Genomic DNA, 24,492 nt, shown 5'->3' with positions numbered 1-24,492 from the left:
AAAGGTTATTAAAGCGTAACAGGCCCCTGTTCGAGCAAATAAAACGCACAATGTGCTCGATCATCACAGAGCTGTGAATGCAATGTTAACTGCTTGGTGAAAAGAACTTGACACCCAGGGTGACACAGGGATTACTTGTTCTATATTTAGGCTTTATGTACATGAATATTGGCAGGACATCTCTGTACATGTGACACACTCACTCACGCACGCACTCACACACGCACGTGCACACACGCACACAGCGATACAGTGATAATAACACAGATCTCCAGCACAAAACCGAATACATTTACAAGATGGGCTCTAGAGGAAAACACTGGCTGGGATACACAAAGGGAATGTCTTGAACTACAGCTTCCACATAAAAACCGGAAATTATCTGGAACAGCCAACATTGTCATCAATAAAAAGAGACAATCAAAAATATAGACACAAAGTATAAAATAATTTAAATTTTCTCCTAAAACATGAAACGAGTATGCAGTTGAGAGAGCTATACAAAGCGGGAAGCCTCTGGATCTCCTCCGGTCGCTGTGACTCTTACCGAAGGATGTGATGGACGAAAGCAAATGTCATGCAGTGACACAGGAACCGACGCGGGAGGAAATGTGATTTTTCGCTGAAGTTCTGCCTCCCTCCCTGGTGGCAACTCGATGTCAAGACAACAAGCCTGGTAGGAAAAGCAGCTCGCGCTTCGGGCCTCTCGGGTCGCGCCGAGATAAAAATGTAAACATAAATATACAGGTTGATATCTCTCTCTTTCTCTACAAACAGTTCAGTCTCTACTACGGGCCCATCAGCTGCATGAGTAGTCAGTCTGTGTACACTTCTTAGTAGAATATCACTTAGTGTTAAATAAACTTATTTAATATATATATTTATATAATAGATTTATTCTTTGCAGAGTCATTTAGCAGTACTTCCTTGTTTTCACCAGTTTGCTCTGGTATCTTACTGAGTGGCCACTGTGTCCCACCACATAAACGTCCAGCAGGTAGGTCTTGCCTGGCTCCAGACCCGTGATGGTCTCTGTTGTCACAGCTTTCTGCAGGTTCGGGCTGTGGAAGTACTTGCACAGCACCTTTTCGGATTTCCTGCGGGTCTCTGGCCCGGCACACTGATTTTGCTCCCTGCGTCGCTGCTCTTCACCGTAGCTGTCGGCCACTTCTTTTCGGTAAATGCAGTACTTGTTGCGGTCCTGCGTGCCCAGCCAGGCCACGGTGACGGAGGAGCAGGTGCGCAGCTTGTCAAAGGCCTTGATGCGAGTGTCCTCGGGCAGAGAAGGGAAGGGTTGCTTGCTGCTGGGCCGCGTAGTGGCGAGCACCTTCAGCGTGGACGCCCCTTTCCGGCTTCCTCGAAGGCGGATCTGGTACTTGGCTTTCGGCTTTCCCCGTAACTGGAACTGCCGCACCCCTTCCACGTTTTGCGACAGCAACAGCTTGCCATCTCGCCTCACCTGCACCTGGACCGCGTCCAGACACGAGTGCACGAAAAGCGTCACTCTCTGGTGCGAAGACACGGGAGCAAAGCGGAGAAACTTCGTTCCCTTCCTCTTGATGAAAACGTCCGACACTTTGCCGTCCTTCAGCTCCAGGGTCTTCTGACGGGCTTCCTCTTTGGTGCGAGCAAATGTTCCTACGTATGCCGTGCTGGTGTTGGTGGCCGAGTTCACGGCAAACACATCAAAGTAGTACTGGGTGTCTGGTTTAAGGTCTGACACAGTGTAGATGTTTTTGTTGCCAATGCACACCTTCTGAATGTCAGACGCTTTGGGTTTGGCTAAATATGCTCGTGAAATCTTGTTACTAGTAAGGCCTCTCTCCTTGCCAAACCCATTGTCAGAGGGAACAAAGCCAAAGTGCACAAAGTCAAAGGGGCTAAAGTCTCTGACGGGCTTCGGAGCCAACATGAAAGCATCATCGACACTGATTTTGGCCTCCGCGGCACACATGCTTTTGAAGTTGTGCTCCTTGTTAATTACCACGCAGTACTGAACAGGTTGGCCCATCAGAAAGCCTGTCGGCGTCGGCTTCCAGGCTAGCGTGACAGTGGTGCGACCCAACGCGGTCACGTCAACACGGGGGTCGTAGGGCAGCTCCGGATAAGGCTGGTCAGACTCTGGAGTTGTGGTGGTGTACACCTTGAAGTTGCTGTCTTTCTCAGTGGACAGCAACTCCAGCTGGTAGAGACCAGAGGGCGTGCTTGTTGCCACGTAGGACTCCACATCGTTTCCCTTGTAGGTGAAGAGCTCTGTGCCTTCGTCTACAGTCACCTGCTGTTTCTGCTGGTCCAGGGGTTCAGGCTCTCCTGGAAAAGAAAAGCAAACACACAACATGAGCTCCTTGCGTGATGTTGCATTTCCGCTAGTTTATCATGAATATAGATTAGAAGTGTAGGATATCTTTCATGCTTTATTCAAAAACATCCACTACAAGAAATTTATTGCTGCTAGATTGCGATGAAACTTATAGATAATGAGCTCGCTCGCATCACGGTTGTGTTTACATTCCAAACATCCCCGAAGATCACAAGCCAGCATTCACTTGGCTGTCCGAGAGAAGCTGTGCCACAAAGAGGCGCCTTGTAGCTCCTATGTGAGAGAGACAGTCTGAGTGCCAACTCCAACTTAAGCCAGAAACCATAATATTATGTTTGTTAGCTAGAGAGTGTGCTCAGTGGAGTGCTAAAAATTAATGCTCAAAGATCTACTCCCTCTGGAGACACCAAGACCAAAGACATTAAGAAATTCACAAGGTTAACTCTTGCTGTAGCACCTTTTTTAAAGTCAGATTCACAAAACTGATAGTGTGTTGAGCTTAGGCATATATCAAATTTTTGGTATATCAAAACCACTACTTAGTTTTAAAGGGGCTTGGTAATTCTACAGTTGTTAGAATTACCCCCTGCTTGGTAATTCAGTGTTCTTTATGTATTTCCACCAATGGTTTAATATTTTTCTTAAAGAGCGTTTGGCAACAATTGCAACCTCATGTTGGCCTTGAAGTCCAGGCTTAGGAACGTCTGTTGTTGGGTAAGACGCTCCAAGATTGGCACACCTGTTTTAAAATAATGTTTCCAATTCCTCTCTGGAGTCAGTCTGAACTCTACCCATGTTCAGCTGGAGTTCAGTCTGGGCTGTGGTTGGGCCACTTAAACACATCGTCCATGGGATGCCCCTAAAACCACTCCTCTGTGCGTTTGGTGTCGTTGTCAGATTGGATGACAAATCCTCTCCCTATTCTCAGGTCCAGACAACTCCAAAACAGGTTTTCCTGAACACTCTAAATGTTTGGATGTTGTCTAGTTGCCCACATCATAGTAATGATTTTTTTTAGCCAGTTGATGAAGTTCTATTTTAGTTTCATCTGACCAGAGAATTTTGTTCATCATGGTCTAACCCTTTCTGTGTTGCTTTTTGGTAAAGTTAAAGCTTCCATGTCTATCTGGCCATCATATTGTAAAGACCTGAGCAGTGCAGTGTTTCATCAATAGCTGACTTTCTGGATGCTTCCCTGTAATATGTCCACAAGGGAACAAAAAAACTCTGCTTTAGTAACCTCTGGGGTCTTTTCAGTGCTGCTGATTATTTTTGTTTGTGTCCAATTCTCAGATATGTGCTTTGACATAGTCCGGTCTATGAGGTAATTCCATCGACTTCATTTCATGGTTTATCCTCTGATATCAACTGAGAGCTTATGTTCGGTTACAAATTTTGTTGAATAATCTGAATGTACCACAGGTGGGCTCCAGTGAAGTTGCAGAAGTATCTCAAGGATGATTAGTGAAAATCAGAGCTACTTGAATTCATGTCATATCAACGGATATGATGACTTGCGTACCTGATACGGCCAAGCGACATTTTTTTATTTATTAAAAATGTCTTACCCAACAACATTGTAATATAAAAATGATGTTATACCAACTATACATTTGTTTGTGTGAAACTTCAATTTCACAGTTATTATGGTTTCACACATTCATACTTTGCCCAATCGTAGTCCAGCTGGCATTGTTCTGCATTATTTCGGTTTAGGACGAATTCTTCTCTCCTGAGGTAGGGCTTGTGTAAACTTACTAGTTTACTAGCCAATTATTCATTTTAGAGTATTTGATCTGACAATGGCAGAGGCGCAAACAGTTGCTTGTGCATTAACATTCAAATATATGCTCACATCACACTTCTGTAGTCTAAACCACTACCTTAGTCAGCTGGCAAGGCCTCTCATGCTCATAGGACAGCTTCCACATGGACAAAGTTTTAAAGTGAGTCAAAAGAAAGAAAAATAGCAGAAGGAAGTCAGACAAAACAGAGAAGAAGAGAATTTAGCTTGGAAAAGGCCAAAAACGCATTGAGTAGAAGGACGTAATGACTTTGATTTAGAAGGCTGACTAGAGAACAGCCCTCTGTTGAAATTATAGACGTGAGTTTGGGACATGCCCATGCCTCATTAGTGGTCAGACTAGACACTACGAGTGTGACTTAATTAAAACCTTCCAAAACACCAAGCCTAACATTGGCGCGGAGGGTAATTATGTATGGGGGATAGCGATATTTCCACGTAGCATGTCATTAACCTCTTCCACTGCTGTCTGATGTCAAGTTATACCTGATCCTTCTCCACTGGACTCCTCCGGCAGCTCCTGCAGGGTCAGTTTCCACTCCAGAGGAGCATCACAAGGTGTCACTGTCACAGACAAGGGGGTGTTGTCTTCTTCCACCACAAAGTAGTACCTGTGGAAATGAACACTGGCTCTTACGATTCATTATAGTCTGATGTTATCCAAACAATATGCACAGACCATCTAGGACACCAACACTGAAGAACAAGGGGATATTATACCGTCGACCTTGTTCGCTCTCCCACACTGACATTCTCATCTATTATTTATGTCTGCATCGACTCGATAGATCGCGTTACAGAAAAACATCTTATCTTCCTTCTTATTTATAGGGACAAACCATTCACAAATGAGATATTTTCTTCCATGTATGAATGAGCCAATCTCAAGGTGAAACTGACTCATTTTATTCAGTCTTGAAGAAGTCACTGGGTTCATGTCAGTCAGTCTGCCACTAGGTGTCTTCACAGTGCTCACCTTTTTGGCGTGTCCCTGAAGAGGTAGCCGCTGATCTCAGCTCCATCTGGAATGACGGACGAGTCGTGGAACAGCGACTTGTCTCGGATCTGCATCTGAAAGAGTCCTTCGTCTCTCGTGGGCAGCTTCTGGGCCAACGATCCCAGGCCCAAAACCAGCAGCAGCACTAAGCTCCAGCCTTTACACTGCCTCATTCTGAAATACACAAAGACATTTATGCAGCCACTATAAGAACCGAGACATACATCACAAATTACTGTTTCTTGACATGACACCAAACACCTTATGTTTGGAAAACCAATTTGAATTTCCAGTATGGTGTTGAAACGATTTCAGAGACAAGATCTCAGGATATTAAAACACAAAATTTCTGGTCAACGTGAAGTTTGCTGTTTGTAATTTATTTAGTGAAATAAAAGTGTGTACTTTAAGCTTGATGTCTTGTATGTATGTTTGAGGCTTTTATTTGGATTTAAAAAAGGAAATAATTCTGCAGTCACCTCGTTATGCTAATAGAGTCCACTAATGAAGACCTTCAGTCATGAAACCATCAGAGAGGCTTCTGCTACTTCTAAATCGCTTTGTGGTGTTATTTTGGGCTCTCAGGAGAAACAGAAATGCTAACAGACAAGATACAAATGATTTGTAAGCACTGTGAGTATACTGTGTCATTAGCGGCTACCCGTTAGCCGCTAGTTGAACTAAACTTGGCATCTTCTTTGGAGCTTCATCATTAAACAAAAGGGCTACTTCACAGTTTTTATGGCCCAGTCTGTAGGCTATTTGTTTATATGTCTTTGAAAAAATGACATCATGGATTATTATTTAGAAAATTTAGACGAGATTTATAGAAGTTAATTTCATTGGAGAAACTATTTCTTTAAAAATAGCCTCTTTAGTAATACTCTTCATCCGCACCTCCTTTTTCACAAATATTGTTAATATTATGTTTTGTTCTCTTGATCTTAGTATTCTGTTCTGTCTCTTGAGCTACAACGAGGATTCCATTATAGCAACTAATACCCAGTCATCAATCGGTTTGATCAATAGTCCATACAGTTTCAACAAAGGAAAACGGGAAGTCTGAGTTCATTAACAATACTCTTAATAAAGTGCTAACAAGAGTCCACTAATAAAGACACATATCATAAAACTACTGAAGGAGCTTTATTAACTTTGTTACTTTGAGTCCTCAGCGATAAAAAAAAGAACAGTGACAGACAAAATCCAAATTATTTGTAAGCACTGTGCGAAAACTGTCATTAGCGGCTAACCGTTAACGACTAACAACATAGCAAATGCAATAAATAGATGCTGTTCTTGTTTAGCTCTTTAGCATGTCATAAAAACCACGTCTTTTGAATTTTACTGTTATTTTCCCGCTTTATGAAAACATGTTTATCTGTCAATACGCATTCGTATCAAAGAGTTAGGTGAAGCTAGCTGACTCTTGGTGCCAGTTTTATGGTTAGTACACATATTAATGAGTGCTTTACGCAACTTTCGATCTATGAATAGTTTTTTTTTAATTCTCACAAATATAACATTCTTTAAGGTCCAAACATTACAATTTAGAAAAGTAAAACTAAAAGCAAGAAGCTACTATTAGCTGTTAAGGCTGAGGTAAGCTAAATTAAGTTATTTGGCTTGTGGTTTGATGTAAAGCATACAGACATATGTGACATTTCAACTTTCTGTTCTGCACAAAGTAAGTTAGCAAAATAATTAATGGCTACTTTATAGAGTTGGCTATCCACTTTCAATGAGTTATTTACATAAATAAAGACCTCCAATATGACTTCCTAATATTTCGTCGCAGCAATTTGGCATCACCTACTTATGACTTTGGAATTTAGTTCTACTGAGCAAAATTCTTGTGAATTTGTAAATGACAATCCCAAATCACAGCGAGAATCACCGAAAACGGAGCGCTAACGAGAACCCCAGGCCTCCTCCAAAAGAGAGAATTGATTATACTTTAAGTGGGAATGTGTGAGAGGAAAAAGACATCACCTCGTGCCCCCGGGGGAACCACACTGCAGTATTTCACAAAACCCTCAACATAAAATGCTCCGGTCCATGTCGTTTAAGTTTTATTGACCCCAATATAAAAATGCTGGTGGCGCAGTCCGCAGTTGGAGCAGCGATCTGGGCGAGGTGCAGCTAACCAAGGCCAAACAGCCTCTCGCGTATCGCCTGTCTATTGATTTTTGCCCCATTGATTGCAGCTGATGGGAACGCCAAATCCCCGGTGATTTAATCAGCGTAATGATGGCAGATTAGCCAGATACTTTACTGCCATTTACTGCAAGTGAGATGGTGTCCTTTTAATGACCTCTTTCCCTCTCTCCTTCTCTAGTACTCCCGCCCTCGCCTGTTGATCTCAGGGTTTTTTTTCCTTTATTCTTTTTTTTCCCCCTCTCCATCAAGCAAATAATCCCTTTAACACTTGTGCACACACATCTTTCCCTTTTCAATTCTTTGCGGTTTCTTTAACTGTCACTGTAAACAGGGGGCAGATTAGTAAACATCTGAGGATTTAAAGTGATGAGTATGGACCTCCATTGAAAAACCTTGATTATTTCTTCATTATGGTCCTCTAAAAGTGCAGGCAAGAGTAAAAAAATAAAAATAAATAACCCTCGACAGGTCCTGACATTGTCTCGGTCTTGACTGTTGTCTAAGCCAAGCCCGCTGTTGTACCGCCAGACATCAGAGAGCAAAAGAAAAACCACCTAAGTGGTACTTTGAGGTTTGACTCACACAGAGAGAGCGGAGATCCTTATCGTCTCGGCTTGTCTCATTCCGCTTTTAAAAAAAAAAAAATAACCATGTCAGTTAGAACAAAGACGTTGTCTATTAATACTCGAGGCGGCAGGGGAGGCGGTACGCGCATAGCTGCCCTCGGCTGCCAGTCATTCCAACATCCCCTAAAAGCCAAATAGACACGGTGAGGACCCCTTCTCCTGCGCCAGCCGTGGCCCTACGCGCTGATGTCACCCAGCTCATATTCCAAGTATTTTATCACCCCTGTCATTAGCACATTTGATAGGTGTCTTCAGAGCGCTCCTCATGTGTGACACCTCTCCCACAGACACCGAAAACACTCGCTCCTTCATCACAGCGCGCTGTATATCGCAAAGGGATGACATCTGAATGTCAGAGCAGCTGCGGCGGGTCACTGCAGTCGCACGGACTGTCGCAGTGTCAACACGGTCCAGGCTGCGCCGTTTCTACATGTGAGCCTGCTGTCCACCCCCCCCAAAACACATGCACGCACACGCACATGCACACACACTCCCGTGCTCTACAGTTAACCTACCAAAACAACACATTAAAAGCAAAGCAGCATCTGGAAGAAATAAAGTGCAATGTTTAATTAGAACACAGAAGAATTGAGTCCATCTTGAAGACCAAATCATTTTAAGACGAACTAACCCGCAATCGTGTTAACTTTGTTTCCCTGCTGCTCTTGGTCTGCTTATTTATATATTTATAGCGTTCGTTTTGTTTTTTTGTGGGAATCAACAGGAATTCAGGACGGAAAAAAAACCATCTTGTGTGTGTATAATGGGCAAACTCTGGAGCCCAAGAGTATAATGGGATTAAAGGACAAAAACACAGCACTTTAGTCATCATTTCTCTGTTTCCATGACAGTCTTTTCAACGTCTACAGTAACAGGAAAAAAAATAGTTCAACAATGACCTCCACACCCTTTCTTTGAGGAATGACACTTGGAAAAGCTTTGACCTGCTGTTATTTGGAGACGTTACAAAGCAAATCACGTGGAACTGTGGATTCTAAATGGACACTAAATGATTACCAAGCAAACCACTCATACAAAGCAATCATCCCAAATTAGAGCATAAGTAAAGTTTTGTGTAACAAGGCGGAATAACAGAAAGAAATGTGTTGCACTTGTTTACTTAAATGTATTAAATGCACGGTTGAAAAGCGTCTCTTGATGACAACAGCTTGAATTTCTCTGGAATTTCATATTTTGTGATTTGTACCCATTCCTCCAGACAACTGTTTTCAAATCTTGACTGTTCAGAGGACTCTAATCTTCTGCGCCACTCTATAAGCTTTATTTTCTTTGTCTGAAGCTAGGTAAGGGATTCCTTGGCTGCGTATTGGGGATCCACTTCTTGCATCTTTATTTCAGGTCGATCATTTTGGAAAAACGGCAACCGATTCCTGTCCTGGGACATTTGTCCATTTACCCTTTATTCAGTTCTATGCACTCTGGTGCTGAAAATATCGTGATTCAGTCTCCTCCAAACTTCACCGTGAGCATGGTGTCTATGGAGTGATGTGAGTGATGTTACGGCGCCATTTCTCCCCAATATCATGTCCCTGGGGAATGGGATCCAAATGCGTTGAAGCACAAAGGCTTCAACGCGCCTTTTCTTCAGCAGTGGAGTATCGCGCAGTAAATGTACAGATTGTGATTGAGTGCTCTACTCGTTCTCTTTGTGTGGGGGGGAAAAAAACGATGCTCATTCCAGCTCTTCGGCAAGTGGCCATTGGAACTCGGACAACCAATTATCCCTCTGGCTTCCCATGACTGGTCTGCGGTAACAATTTCATTTCTTTCACTTCTGGATTATGGCCCTTAAGGGACTCAGTGGAACTTTCAGAGGTTTCGATTGACGCTTGTAACCAACAAGAAGGCTGCAAAGGTTTCTAGAGAGCCCATTGCTTGCACCCGTCATCCCTCTCGTGGCAGTCCTTGGAGTTGAGAAACCTTGTCTAGGCCATCCAGTAGGGCTAGTACTGATTGTAATTTGTACCGATCCACTTTCTTTGACAATAACTTGTGAGTGTGTTGTATGTGTGGATTGATTGGGTTATTGTCAACATACACGCTGAATTTCAAGTCAGTATGCCTAATAAGTTAGATTTTTCCTAAGAAGAAAGTCCAAAACTCCTTCTCCCTGCTGCATGTGCTCACCAATTTGCTCTCGGCCTCCCCTTCCTCCCATTACTTTTTTTTTTCCAACCTTCCTCTTCCCTCCTTCCTTCCAGCTCCTTGTCAATATGGATAAGCTTCCTGCCTGCTGACACATGGAGCTCATTAACAGAACGGGAAGGAATAAAAGGCAGTTTAATTTTTACACAAATAAAGACACATTTCGGATTCCACCCAACAAGACGCCTGGCGGGGGCCCACACGGGACCTCTCTCTCTCTCTCTCTCTTTTTTTTTGTGTGTGTGTGTTTTCTTAAAGGAAGTCTGTGGGGGCAGATTTACGGTGGGTGCTGTGCAGAAAGTTCCATCGCTGTCACTTCAGGGCCAACGTTGGGAATTGCAGCGCAATATGGTAGATTGGTGATGGAGTGGAAGAAGAGAGAGAGGAAAATCAAGAGTCAAAGACAGAAGAGAAAAAAAAAAACTGCACAGGACCCCGGACCTGCGCAAGAAACCGGCCAAACCAAATCAGGTCTGGATCTCTTGGACAGCGAGAACAGCTCGTTAATGGTTTGGTAGAGACTTGTGGTGTGCTTGGGACTTTGGAGCCAAGAACGGAGACTTTAATCTTGTGTTTGAGTGTGTGTGTGTGTGTGGGTGTGGGGGGTGGGTGTATGTGTGCAGTGCAGTACATCCAAACCATCAAACTGCACTGTTCCACCCTCTGCGCAAAGTCTACATCATCACTCAGGAGCTGTCGCCTCGCCATCCACAACATCACTCACAGTTTGAGTTTCTGAACCGCGTCCACATGATCAGAACCGCTCGCCGCTGTCATGGAAATGGGGGAGCTCGGTTTTCCTTCCAACTCTCTCTATCCTGCTCCTTCCTCGCTCTCTGCGCGGCCCGACGTCGGACCTTGGGGTTTTCGCATCCTGGAATGTGCCCCCCTCTCTGAGCAGGGGTTGGGGTGGGCTTTAAGCATCCACTCAGAAGGAACTGAGTCTGACTGATGTGGCTGGCATTGTGACTGCCACAAGGGTGATTGTAGATTACAAGATAAAATGCCCCCCTCATGGGAAAGTCATCCACCCACTGCCCATCACTTCGGATGGTGTGTGAATGTTTGAGAGAGCAGATAGGTGGAGCACGGAAAAAACAGTCCCTCTGAGGGAGAATAATAAGGGTCTTCTCAAAGTGAGCGTGGCTGTGGGTGGGGTTCGGAGGGTCAGGAGGCACATGAGATATAATAAGTAATTTAACTAGGAAATAAGGAAAGAAAACTTGCACGCTCTGACTCTGGATGTGTGACAGAAAAGCAAAGGAGACTGTATGCACACACAGGCAGAAACCTGTCACCTCTCAGGACGCTAGCGAGCGACCGCAGCAGCAGCAACACTGGTGGAATTCTTTCAGCCCCAGAGTTTTCATATGCAAATCACGGTTTAGTTACGGTATGCGACGTGGACCTTCCCATTTTAGGACTGTTATTCTCCCCCCCGCCCCCAACTCCACCGAACCCCAACCACCATTTTTTTTTTCCTTCTTCATGATTCGTTCTCCAGAGAAAGCTAAAGAGGAGTCGGTGTGTCTTCACCCGGCTAAATACAGTTATTGAGCTCCCTGTGCTCTCCTGGGTGTACGTCCCTCATTAAACACCGACAGAGCGGCTCTCAGATGAGGAAAACAACACAAAGTGTCAGAGCTGCAATGAATCGCTTCAGTGAATCAAAACGCATCAGCAGGTAAAACAAAAGTAAATAAAAATAAATAGAAGTTCACTGTAAAATAAAGAATTTCGGAGACGGTTGAATTTTGACTAATTAACAACCTTATTATCACCAATCGCACGCGGTGCTGTACATGTAAATGAATATATCGTCTTCGTAAAAGTTAGCAATGTCATAAGAGTTTTTAGTTGCACGGTGTTATTCCTCGGCGCAAGAGTAACATTTTATACCACTGTAAGAATTCATTTCCACTGTAGGAACATTAGCTGCGTTTACTTTATGAAGGAATTTCTACTGTTCAGGCTAACTGAAGATGTTGGTTCGGTTATTGGGCGAGAGGCGGGGTACGCCTTGGGCATGGCAATTCCCAAAGGTTGGGAATTGTGGTTGAGAAACTTTTTGAGCTGGAACTAAACTTTGACCTCATTGTATGTCGTGTTGAACATGCTAGCTGGTCTGACAGCTAGCAAGCCATTGACAGACTGGAGTTCACTGCCAACGAACTCCAATCTGCAGTTCTATGGTAAAGAAAGAAAAGGCCACCATGCCACCATATTGAAACTGGTTTTAATGAAGTTTTATGCCTTCACCATGGCTAAGTCTTAGTTTCTGCTTCTCCGTAACACGTGAGGAATTCATGAAAGTAACAGTGACAAGGTTTAAGGTTTTCTTCTTTACGACCAGCAAAGTTACATAGTTCTGCATCTGTAAAGCGCTTGTGTTGTATCGTTATCAATCAGCTTTTCTTGGTATTGATCAGAAATTCCAGGTTTATAATGTAAATAAAGGATAAAGTAAATAAATGTCTTTCTTTTCTCCATTGAGAACCTTCGTGTGATTCTCCTGCTGGTTTTTGCTCTCGATTGTGCAAATGTTTTCATTTGATTTAGGAAGACACCATTTGGTGAATATGACAGTTTTTTTCAAAAACTTTAGTCGACATAAAGTCAAACAGCTATCACCAATTAAATGTATTTGACTAATCAATGACAATTAATTTGGAACATAAAAATATCTTAATTAGTTAGACTCGAACTAACTGGTAAGTACATTTTAAAACTTGGTTAAGGTTGCAAAAGAATTATTGGTGAAGATCTACCTAAATGAAAGGCACGCACCGAGTATCTTGGTTAAATCGAAACAGTTCGGTTTTTGTAGTGTAGTGTAGCTTTAAGCGCACCTTTCATCCCGGACTGCGCTGTCACAGGTGCGCAAACGCATCCATAGGTGCCAAAGGTGACACTAAAAAATAACGCATTCAACTTTGTTTTTTGGGGGGGCGGGGGAGAGGAGAGGAGAGGAGAGGGGGGAACAAAAAAGTTTTGATACTAAAAAGTTATGACGGGAGCAAATATCAGAAGCAGCGCGCGTGCAGTTTGGAGACGTCCTGCGCGTAATGATAAATCGCCTTTTATTGGGTGCTGGGTCACCCCTGGGAGCATGGGAACCCGTCCGACGGGGAGGGGAGGCAGGCACAAAGGCGAAGAGGATTTTTCTAAAGTTCATCATCTCATCCGCACCGTGTGTTGCCGTGCCAAACCCGAAGATAAACTCAAAATTAAAACAGCATGCGAGCCGGGGCTTGGTTTCATATGCGTTTGAAACTTTTCACATCTCGCAGTTGTAAGCCCCAAAAAAAAAAAATCTTCTTTTCCTCCGCTCTGTCTCTCATTGCCAGACAAGAAGTCCGATCGGCTCTGATCTTAAATATAGAAACACAGAGCTGCAAAAAGAAAAAAAAGGGGGAGCGGTAGAAAAGTTTCAGAAATAAAAAAAAGTTTTCTGGTGTGTGTGTATATATATATATATAAAAGGAAATAATCCCGAATCAGACATAAAGCCAAATAATAAAAAATAGTAATAATAATAAAACATCTTCACATCAGCCTTACCTCTCTAAGGATGGTGCCTCTTGTTGGCCAAAACTCCCCTAAAATAAAATGTGGAGAAAAAAAAAATTACCCCGATCTCACAGGGGAGAAAAAACAAAAATCAAAAGAGCAAGTTGTCCTCTGCGGTGTCCAGTAGTTCCTCCAGTTTTCACGCGTCTTGTCTGGACCGATCAATCGGATTAAGCGACCGCTCTGATGCGCGTTTGCAGTTTTCTTGCGGATTTAACTGGTCTCCAGTGGGCAGGAGTGTGTTTGTGTGTGTGTCTAAGAAAGACAGAGAGAGAGGGAGAGGGAAGAGAGAGAGAATGTGTGTGTGTGTGTGCGCGCGAGCGTGCGGGCGTGTGTGTGTGTGTGCGTGCGTGCGTGCGTGCGTGCGTGCGTGTGTGTGTGTGTGTGTGTGTGTGTGTGTGTGTGTGTGTGTGTGTGTGTGTGTGTGTGTGTGTGTGTGAGTGACTGAGTGGGTATCCTGAGTGCTGGCAGTGCGTCCCTCCCCTGCCGCGCCGCTGCTATTGAAACCTCCTCTGGATTGGAGGCAAAAACTGGTACGAACTTCTTCCTCTGCTTTTTCTTCCTCTTCCCTGCGCTCCGGGACGCAGAAACCAGAATCAGCCCCCCGAAAACAGGCACTTCGGAACCTCAAACTTTACGATCAAATGAACAAAGCATATACAAAAAAATTATAATAATATTAATTACAAAAAAAACTGTAAATAAAGATGTAGGATATTGTACATTTTAAAGACGGTGTGGGGTTTCCCAGTCAGAATCGCAGATTATCCTTCCTGTGTGTTTACTCTCATGCTCCCAGGAAACGATCAGTGGAAGCGGTAGCGGCACCCTGACGGAGTCACGCAACCCTCGAGGGCTTTGGCGTGCTAGGCGTGCTCTGTCACGGGCCTCTGATACCTGGGCGGGTGTGCAGACAGACACAATCACAACAGCAGCCTGTAGTTTGGTTTTGGCCCGTGCGCATGCAACCGCACACCAACGCAAAGCATCTCCTGTTTTCCTCTCTCCTCCTCAACCCCCCCCCCCCCCCCCCCCCTTTCCTCCCGTCTCCTAACCCCCCACCTCTCTCCACCTCCACCCCCGATCAGCTGTGGAAATTCCCAGTGAGCCATAAAGTGCTGTTATTGTTGGCTGGGAAGGGGAAGCAAACATTTATTGAAGATAAGAGTCTCGGAACTGAAGAGACTCCCGAATTTACGGCCTTGATTCGATGGGGTGGTGGTGGGGGGTCCCCGAAACCACCTCACACTCCTCTGGATTTAAGGGGATGCGACTGTTTCCTGCACAACTGAAATGCAAGGTTGCAAAATCAGCTCCTCTTCTTCAGATGAAGGCTCATCAGATGGACACTAATGACTACTCGTCTTCTCTTGATCCCTGAGAAAATAACTACATTTTTGTTATCTGACGACAAAAAAAAAAAAAAAACAAGACCGGAAATAAAGTTAGCTCCTAAACTAACTTGTAAACACAGCAGCGTGCTGTTAAAAATCCATATTAATCTTCATAACAGGAGATGAAACGATATTCCCATTCCAAAGCCATTCATTCAATGTCAGTATCTGTTTGCGATCTGTGTAGGCAGCTAAATCACAACCCAGTGTTGATACAACAGCGTCATCTAGCGTCAGCAATAGTAATTACAGGGAGGAAACAAAAACATCTCTTGCATGTGGATTCAACTCACGTGGTTTTGTAAAAAATAAATGTAGTCTGCATTTTTTTAAAAATATGAACTACTACGGCATCTCACAAAAGTATTCACACCCTGGACACGATCAAGTGATTGTTACTTTCAATTGTAAAAGAAAAAAAAACCTGAAATATGACTTAAAAGACATTTAATGTAACGCCTTGAAATTGGGCCTCTGTCTCTTTAAGAAGCTCCTGCTCTTTCTGAAACTCCGTAATCACAACAGGGCTCCTCCTTTAACACCGTTTTTATCAGGGTTTCTCTGAGCAGCAGCTCCTATAATGAGCTCAGCATATGCACAGTTCCACCAGGGGTTTGCTAATTGCTGCCGGCTAGTCTGAAGGAGCTGGCAACAGCCGCTCTGTGAGGTGTAAGCTCTGAAGCTTGTAAACTGCAGCTCCTAGAAGGAAGAGCTGTGTCTCGGAAGGCGGAGCTAGGTCCAACCAGGCGTTTTACACAGCTGAGTAGTGACTAAAGGATTCTTCAAACATGAATGAAAGAACCAAAACAACACTCCATGTATGTTTATGATGAGGAAACAACATTATAACATGATGAAAAAAAGGTGATTTTACATAATACTGCCACTTTAAAATGTGTTTTATGTAAGCTAACTTCAGCTTCATCATTAAGTAGTGCATAATTGTATCCTAAAAGTGTAACATACATTTGTATTCCGTCCTCTTTTATTTAATACGCCTAAAAAAATCCACATGATTAGTCAATATAGTCAGCGTTTGCATAACTGTATAAATATAGCTGACCCGTTTTCCATCAGATGGTTTGTTGGAAAAGATTAGTGAAGACCGAGAAACGCATCGAAATGTCAGGGATGAAGTCATGGAGAAGTTTAATGCAAGTTCAGGTTGAATAATCATCTGAAAATGGAAAGAGCATGGCAGAAAAATACAGCCATAGCTACAATAGAATGATTTAGATCAAAGTGCATTCATATTAGAATGACCCAGTTAAAGTCCAGACCTAAATCAAATTGAGAATCTCAGGCAACAAGCTAATGTTTCGGTGTAACGATGTGCAAAGCTGGCAGCTTCCCAGAAGACTCGCAGCTGGCAATGCAGGGAGAGGTGGCTCCACAAAGGGTCGAGAAGGATACAAACGCGCTCCACATTTTTCTGATTTTTACGTATAAAAAGCAAATTCCAAGCCAAAACTCATTAAGTAATACTTTGTGTTTGTCTGTCACACAAAACCCAAACAATATTTTGTGAATTTTGTGGTTGAAACACCACATAAGTTGGAAATTGTCACAAGAAATTAACACATTTCAGTGCTTTCTGATAGACAATTTTTATACAGATGTTTTTTTTTTTTTTTTATGTGTTTTAACCCTGGTGGTCATAAATATTACCCTCATGACTTCGGCATCCTTGACCGTGAAACCAAGGCCAGACTGAAAGTGCTATTTGCCCCGCCACTCAGCTGTGAAAACAGATCAGCGCTCGGGGCCTGTGTGCTCACATGTCCCCCAATTATGCACATGGATATGGACGCACAAAAATGAACTGAGGCGTGGTGCTACGGCGCTGAATCCTGAAAACGTATCCACACACTGGGGAAGATTTATAGCGCAGATGGAGAAAATGATCTCCTCCATTAAAGTCAATGAAGAACTAGGTTTTTTTTGTTAGATCTAGGGGAAAAATATAGTTAACAAAGCACATTCTGTTACTTTTTTACTGCTGCGTAGCTCGCCGTACCACTCGGGCTGTTTTGCAGCAGAGTGCTTTACATTTTGACTTTGATCTACAGTCAAGAAGAAAACATCTTCTTGACATGAGTTTCTTTTTTTTTTTTTTTTTGGTCAAAAACACGCACCAGTAAATTGTCCTAGAAGAAAACAGGCCAGCAGTACTCCCTTACTGCACATTTTTAAGTCATTCTACTGCATAAAACTACCTGTAATCCATCTGTGCCGCTCACAGTCACCACACGCCCACCTTGAGGGAAAATGCTGCAACTCTTTCTGGGTGAAATATTCACAGTTTGACCCTGAAAAACACAGACTCAATCCGTCTTTACCCCCAAACAGAGCGGTGTTAAGTGATTTGCAGGGAGCTACATTTGTTTCACATAAAGAAAATTAAAAAAAACATGAATCGGTTCATTTAATTTCAAACTGTTGAGGAGTTTGTCTCCTGTTGGACTCCAGAGCTTTTTGGATGTACAGAGGAGTTCACGGTTTGATTTAATCTTGTGGTTAATTCAGATATGCTTTTACAAACCTAAGTTGTTTTGGTTGATCGTCTTTAGAAAAAAATACCTCAACAAGACACACTTTGCCTTTTTCAGCCATGAACTTTAACGTTGAACTTGAGCCGAGGTCTCCAGAGTCTCAGTTGTAGATTTGACTTTTTAGCAAGTCTTTGAGCATTGCACTGTCTGACCTTGTGGTGAGTTTTCTTTTGGATATTTGCTATAACCGCAGAAAGATTGACTTCATCTTGTTTGAAAATTCCGTTGTAACTCCTTCCAGACCAATGGTCGGCAGCAATTTCTTCTCTAAGGTCAGTGCCGATGTCTTTGTGTATGTACCAGACCAGCAAACCAAAAATAAATGGATAAATGGAAGGTAATCACATTTGCAGATGTTCAATTAATCAAGAGCTTAAATTAGCTAGACCCATACAAAAAGTAAAGTCAGTAATGTTCAACTGACCCATCTGCAACATTTTTGTTGGTAAATGAGAAACGCGCAGATCTCTGCTGAAATTTGAATTGGCTATTTCTTTAAGGACCTCATAAAACTGTGACACAATTGCAGGACTGACTTTTTTTCCCCTTCTTCAAATATCAAGTCATGCATAAAACCAAACTTGTTTTTGGCCGTTGCGGGTGTTGCCTTTCGCACCGATACCCCATACTAAGGGTGTAACAAAAACCTTTTCCCTGTGTTTATGATTTAAGAGAGTATCTGTCCTATGTTGCTACCAGGTCATTTTCAAAAAACAGAAACCTCATTGTACTCTGACCTGGGTCTTGTTTGCTCTGGGGGGTAAGACGTTACTGCACGCCGAGGTGGAGGCGATCCTCTTACACACCTCCAGTGGCTCAGGTGATCCACCAGAAGTCATCAGGATGGAGAGTGTCATCTGATTGGACGAAAGCACAACGTCAATGACTTTTGAGGTATTTTCCCACTTACTTACTTACCCACTTGCTTAATGTTTCAGATCATCAAACTAATCTTAATAGACAACGATAACATTTGAAAATGCAAACTACAGTCTTTTAGATCTGGAGGGGTTTTATTTTCACCTTGGTTTTTTATACCCAGTTTCTTCTTTATTGCTGAATCATGAACTCCAAAAGGACATAGAAAAGGCTTGTTTTCCAGACTTTGTTTCTAATGTGCTCTCAAATTTCCTTTGATCAGGACACGATGTGATGCTTATTTACATTCTTTTGACCTAGTTCATGTTGCCAGATGGATTTTTCTTAAGTGATTTCTTGATTAAAAAGGTCTGGCATTGATGAAACCCCAGTACAGCTAATAGAAATAAACCTATCACACTTAATTTAAGATTGACAAAAAGGGGCAATTTCAAAGGAGCTTAAATTGCTTTTAAATACATAATAAACTCAGCATTTGAAAGCTGTTTTTTTTTTCTATTTAGTCAGGTTTGAGGGGGGGGGGGACAGAAAACAAGAAAAGTAGCAACGTTTTAGCTGCCTATCACACCTAAATCTTAGTTCATCATTAACTCAGAAGAGCTGAAAGCCTTTACCAGACAAACAACCTCCCTGCAAACATCTCTCCCCATCATTTCCACCTCCTGTCTCCTCTCAAAGGGAATAGGGAGGACAAACAATGCATGAACTTTGACCCCGCTGAAGATGGAACACATCTCCCCTGCTCTCTTATAGATACACTTGCTCAGAGCAAACACTTTTGCTTCGTATTAAAGGCATCATCAGTGAGGAGAGTTGGAGGAGGAGAAGGCAGGAGGTTAGGGGTTCAAGGGAAAGAATGAGGGAGGGAAGGTTGGCGACAGGAAGCCGGGTTGTGCGTGCTTCACCCCATCGCAGTACCCACCAGGCCTTTAGCAGACGAGGCTATTAGCTCAAAGAGAAGATAAAATGGGCCTTGGGAAGTTTGGTTTGGCTTTTAAGTTTGTTTTTTTTTCGGCTCCAGTTGCTTTCATTTCCAAGTAATTGGACAGAAAGTGGGGGAAAGGTACAGAGGATGGGACTTGAACTCGTGACGGCTGTTTTGAGCTAGCTTCTGCTTTAACGACTGTCCCACGCGACGCCCCTTAGTGGGGTTTTGGTGAAGCAGAAAACTTGAAGGTTCCTCTGATAAAAGTATAAACAAACATGACAGTCGGATTTTACAAGCCTCTCGCTTGTTTTGAAATCGGACCGTCCTTCAAGTTACTAATTTACTCATCCTGTCTTCCTCCTCAAAAAGCTCTTCCAGAGGACTAAAAGCCACGACCGAAGTCAGATGAAAGGGAAACGCAAGTGACGAGCTCATGTCATGTCAGCGTCTCGACTTCCTCTCGTTATCCAATAAGGGAGCAGTCGTCGGCGGTGCCTGAAATACTCTGGGGACAGGGAGGGATAAACAAAGAGCAAAGGTTTCGCCTCTCCGTTTACAGCCAGATTCAGACAGAGGTCTGTCCCGGAGCTTTTTAGTGAAACTCTAGAAGGCAGCTGCTCCAGGCGCGGTATGCTTATTGTAAACACAGCCATGAGGAGGCAGAAACAAGTGGAGGAGGCTCCCCGCTCTGTTTCCCGTCTGCAGGCTGTGAGGAGGACAAACCGGGAGGAGCATTACGTCATTAACCGCGTTCACACCTATGATATATATAAACACACACACACACACACAATGAGATATTATATCTCTTATGACAGATATAATTTTATCCTGCCAGTTTGTTATTGTCAGGTGGGCAGATTAACCAAAAATTGTACTTTAGTAAAAACTACTTCAACACATTTTGTACCTTCAAATAAAGGTAAAAAGTTATGGAGTCCCCTAGGGAACATGGAGGATTTTTTTTTTCTTTTGCATTACCTCACAATAATATAGTGATCAGTTCATGTGGCATAATTAAATACTGTAAGCTTTTCTTATGGTTTTCATTTTTGCTATTTTATAAGACTTTCTTGAGTATTTTCCATGCATGATAATATCTCGTTGTGAAATATCTGACGTTTTACATCTTTTCCTTTAGGATAGAAATGCACCACAAACCTATTAAAACGGAAACCTTTCATAAGTGGGAAAGAAATAAAAAAAAAATACATCCAAACTATTTGGACTATTTCTGAATTGTTATGGTGGGGTAATAAAGTCATCTGACAGTTTTGATTGTGTCTTTTTTGTAGTCTGAATGGTTTAAGGGATGTTGTCATGTGCTTTTCCATTTCAGCCTTAAATAGACATAAACATGCAGTGAATAAATTGATTCAATCAGTTTTTTGCACCAAAGAGTTAAGAACAAACCCATTTCCAACAAGGCTCTTTATTTGAAATTTGAAATTTCAAATAAAGAAATTTTATTTGAAAATGTGTACAGTCTTGTGACTGTCTTGTGACTGTACACAATTTAGACCAGCAAATACTGCAGTAAGCATATTGGGAATGTAAAGCGTATGGCAAGGGAACGCAAAAGAAAAAGTAAGTGTCCGAGGAATTACTCAAGACTAAGAAAGTGTTTGATAAAAAGACAACTCAAGTACTGAGGGATGATCAAAACATTTAACGTTTACATATCATGCCATCAAACGAACCAAAATATAAAGTTATGTGGAAATGTTGGTATTTTAAAGGTAAGCATGAAAATTCTGTAAATCATGTAAATAACATAATTGCAAAATAAAAATCAGTGATTCTTGAGAATAGGGACAAAATGGATTTTAATTTTCCCATTTTAAAAAAAAAAATATTTCTCATCCTTATGTATGCAAATATGACAAATAATGTTTTGGAAATGTAAAGATGCTAAGGTGCAGGCTCTCAGTTGCAACATTTTTTTTTTAAATTAAATTTTTAATCGACCTGACCCAGAACTTTGTCATCACCATCTGACAAAATAAATATAAAATAATTTTTTAATTACCCTATTAATGACATTTTTACTCAGTTTTACAGGCAAATTCTTCTCAAAAAACAAACAAAAAAATTTAAACAAAAAACAACAAAAAGTCTATCTGACAGAGTTGACAATGCATGACGGAGTTGACACAGAACTGAAGGTGGTGACAAACTAGTGAGTAAAAAGAAAAACTTGATACATATGAAGTAATGCAATTTATGTAAGATACATTAAAATGAATTAATTGCACATTTAAGTGAGATTTGACAACAATTTCACTGAAAGAGTCAGAAAAACTCTGATGGAGTTGACATCTGACAGAGTTGACAAAATGACAAACTACCTCAATTTATATGATGTTATTCTGAAGGAAGCCATGTTGTAGTTCATCAGGTCCATGAAATCTTGTTTACATTATACCAAAATTAAGCTTTTATTTCACAAAATGTCATCAAAGTTTTGTAAATTGTCATTTATGGTGTTGACACATCATGGTTGTGACAAACAACTTAGGAATAAAAAGAAGAAAAAACTAAAGAATAAGATGTTAACCAGAGCTAACTAGCCCTCTTAGCAAAGGAAGAGATCATGGGGTCCTCAGAAGTTCTGGTGCCCCCCAATAATGCCAGATTTTTTTTTTTTTACATTCTTTTCATGTCTGACGGTGTTGACAAAAACTAGGGACAAATTTCAATGGAGTTGGAAAATATATAAAAATGATTTTTAATTCAATTTATTGATACTTTTATAATTATTTATGTGACTACTTATACTTAATTGTCATAATATATAATTTTAGTATTTCTTTAATTGTTTTAAACTATTATAATGTATTGAGTTCTGCTCCTGGACAAGGGATTTTACAGGCATCTACAATGTTTAAAATAAAAAAATATTCAGCAAATACCTGGAAAATATACATTGTTGTGCTCACATGACCCAGGTTAGTTTAGTCAGATATTTGAAAAAATAATATTTTGTGTATATTTTATTCAAATTTTGTGCTTTATCCATAGGACCTGTTTTGTCCCTATTCTTAAGAATCACTGAAATATTTAAGAATTTCTTTCAATATAGAAATGATGAAACTTTAACAAAAACTGCAGGTGTGTGTCTGTGTCTGGTGAGTTTTTGATTTTGGTTCTTCATTCAATGAAGTTGTGAGTAGATTCAGAAATTTTACTCAAGAGTAAAAAGTAGTAGATTTACTAAAAGTAAAAACTATAGCATAGTAAAAAAAAATTAAATAAATACTCCTAAAACTAAATTTTGTCCCAAATATTACTGAAGCAGATGTAAATGAGTGAATGTTGCTCTACTCATTTTGCATATTGTTTACTTAGTTTGTATTTGATGTCACTGCCGGTGGCAGACCCAGTCTGGTTCCACCTACAGGATCAAAAAGGCAGTTCTGATGTGCAGCGCTTTGCTAAAGAATGAATAAACCTCGAACTTTTTCACATCACAAATAGTTTTACGACAAAACTGGACAAGGTAGAACAGAAGGATCTGACAAAAATAACAAATGAAGACAGAGTAAACTGATATATATATCTGTTTGGGTGGTGATTAGTGGCCACAAGGAGGTGGTTAATTGTTACCAGGCTGAAGCTGTGGGGGAAGGCAAGAATCTCACATTAAACTCAGAAAAGGAAACACAAAAAGCAGATGAATAAACAAGCAGAACATAAGTCATCAAGTCAAGAACAACTAAGAATATGAAACAAAACATAAATGTGCAAGGTTGATCTATACCTTAACTTTATTCAAATTTACATGCATGTAGGTGTATATGCATGTAAAGACTGGCTCCAAGTGGTGGAATATAATCTCACATGGTGTTGTGAAAAGGTTACTCAAAGGCTTGTGTTTACATGCAAGTGTCCCAAGAAAAGAAAAAAGAAAAAGAAATGAGAAACATATCCAGTTGCTTTCTATTTTACTATGAGTTTCTATTTCAATTTGATCCATTTGTGGCACCCTTATCCACCTAATTTAAAATGTTCTAAGGGACAAAAGGTTGACTTCCATGCATTTTATGTGGCGCGAACAGAAATCGGAGCCAAAGAGAAACAAATCATTATTTGTAACTCATTCACAAGCAAAAAGATCTAAGGCATAAGAAAGATGTTGTGATTGAACACAGAATCATCAACCTGGTGTTTTTAACAGATCGTAAGGATGAGATGAAGTCCTGATTTGATGTTTATGTTGGGAGAGAAAAAAAAAGATGTGCTGAGATTATATTAAATGTAATTTGTTTTGAGGCTGACGTGGGGCACTTTCCACAAAAAAAACTGGAATCTGCTCTGCCTGTCAGGGAGGTTTCCCAGCGGACACTTTAGTGGAAAAGACTATAAAAATCCTCTCATAACATTCCACCTACAATATCTCAGTTTAGTGGAGCATGTAAATGTCTGATATGAATTGCTAGAAATAAATTAATTGATGCAGGATTTTGTATTGCAGCCCCCAGAGGGGGAAAAACATTATAAACATTTAAATCTAGATTTCTGGAATGAAAAACAAATGGAAATACAGACGATAGAGGCGTTTTTTAATTGCTTTGAATCAAGCCACGGGGGACTGGGAAAGCTTTTAGAAGCCACTTAAAAGTTTAGTCCCTTATTCCCATCTCTGGGAGGAGCGAAGAAGTCACGAAAGGAAAGGCTGAGACTGCCCCCCTCTGGTTAGATCCACACACTGCGGATGTTTCTGCAAAGCCTTTCAGAAATACTCGGTATTTTTTGTAAATGGCTTTTATGCACTAATTTTTCAGTGCTAAAACAGTACTATAAATAAATACTGAAAAAAAAGCATTGAGGCATTTATTACATAAGAAAAAAACTACACCAAAGCAGAAGATAAAAGAAAGCTATATTATGGCGTAACATAAAAACATTTTATTAATAAACTTTAAATATTTTTCACATGGTTGCAAAAAACCTTCCATATTCTGAACAGTAAAGTGATTATATTGTTGGAAACACTTGAAAATTATCTTTCAGAACAATAAAATTAATTACAATAAAATTAGAACATAAAATGTATATGTTATATAACATTATGAACTTATGCACAAGTGGTTGGA

General features: G+C 41.2%; 1 protein-coding gene across 1 annotated transcript; it reads right to left on the bottom strand.

Annotated features, from left to right (window-relative positions):
- Positions 1–120: 120 nt before the first annotated feature.
- Positions 121–14,627, bottom strand: ndnf (neuron-derived neurotrophic factor). Its single transcript, XM_008407532.2, has 4 exons — positions 13,635–14,627; positions 5,101–5,295; positions 4,611–4,735; positions 121–2,310 (listed from the first exon to the last, which is right to left on the bottom strand). Exons 2-4 carry the CDS (start codon positions 5,292–5,294, stop codon positions 914–916), a joined length of 1,716 nt encoding a protein of 571 aa, XP_008405754.1. The 5' UTR covers position 5,295; positions 13,635–14,627; the 3' UTR covers positions 121–913.
- Between the last annotated feature and the right edge of the window lie 9,865 nt (positions 14,628–24,492).

Source organism: Poecilia reticulata, chromosome 4, assembly GCF_904066995.2.
Source record: "Poecilia reticulata chromosome 4, P_reticulata-male-v2, whole genome shotgun sequence".
In the NCBI taxonomy this organism is placed as follows: domain Eukaryota; kingdom Metazoa; phylum Chordata; class Actinopteri; order Cyprinodontiformes; family Poeciliidae; genus Poecilia; species Poecilia reticulata.
This window is presented reverse-complemented; position numbering and strand designations above follow the sequence as displayed.

Coding starts and splice junctions, on each gene's coding strand:
- ndnf (XM_008407532.2), bottom strand. CDS start 5,294: ATGAGGCAGTGTAAAGGCTGGAGCTTAGTGCTGCTGCTGGTTTTGGGC. Junction 4,736..5,100: donor TTCAGGGACACGCCAAAAAG/GTGAGCACTGTG, acceptor TCATTTCCACAG/GTACTACTTTGTGGTGGAAG. Junction 2,311..4,610: donor GTCCAGTGGAGAAGGATCAG/GTATAACTTGAC, acceptor TTTCTTTTCCAG/GAGAGCCTGAACCCCTGGAC.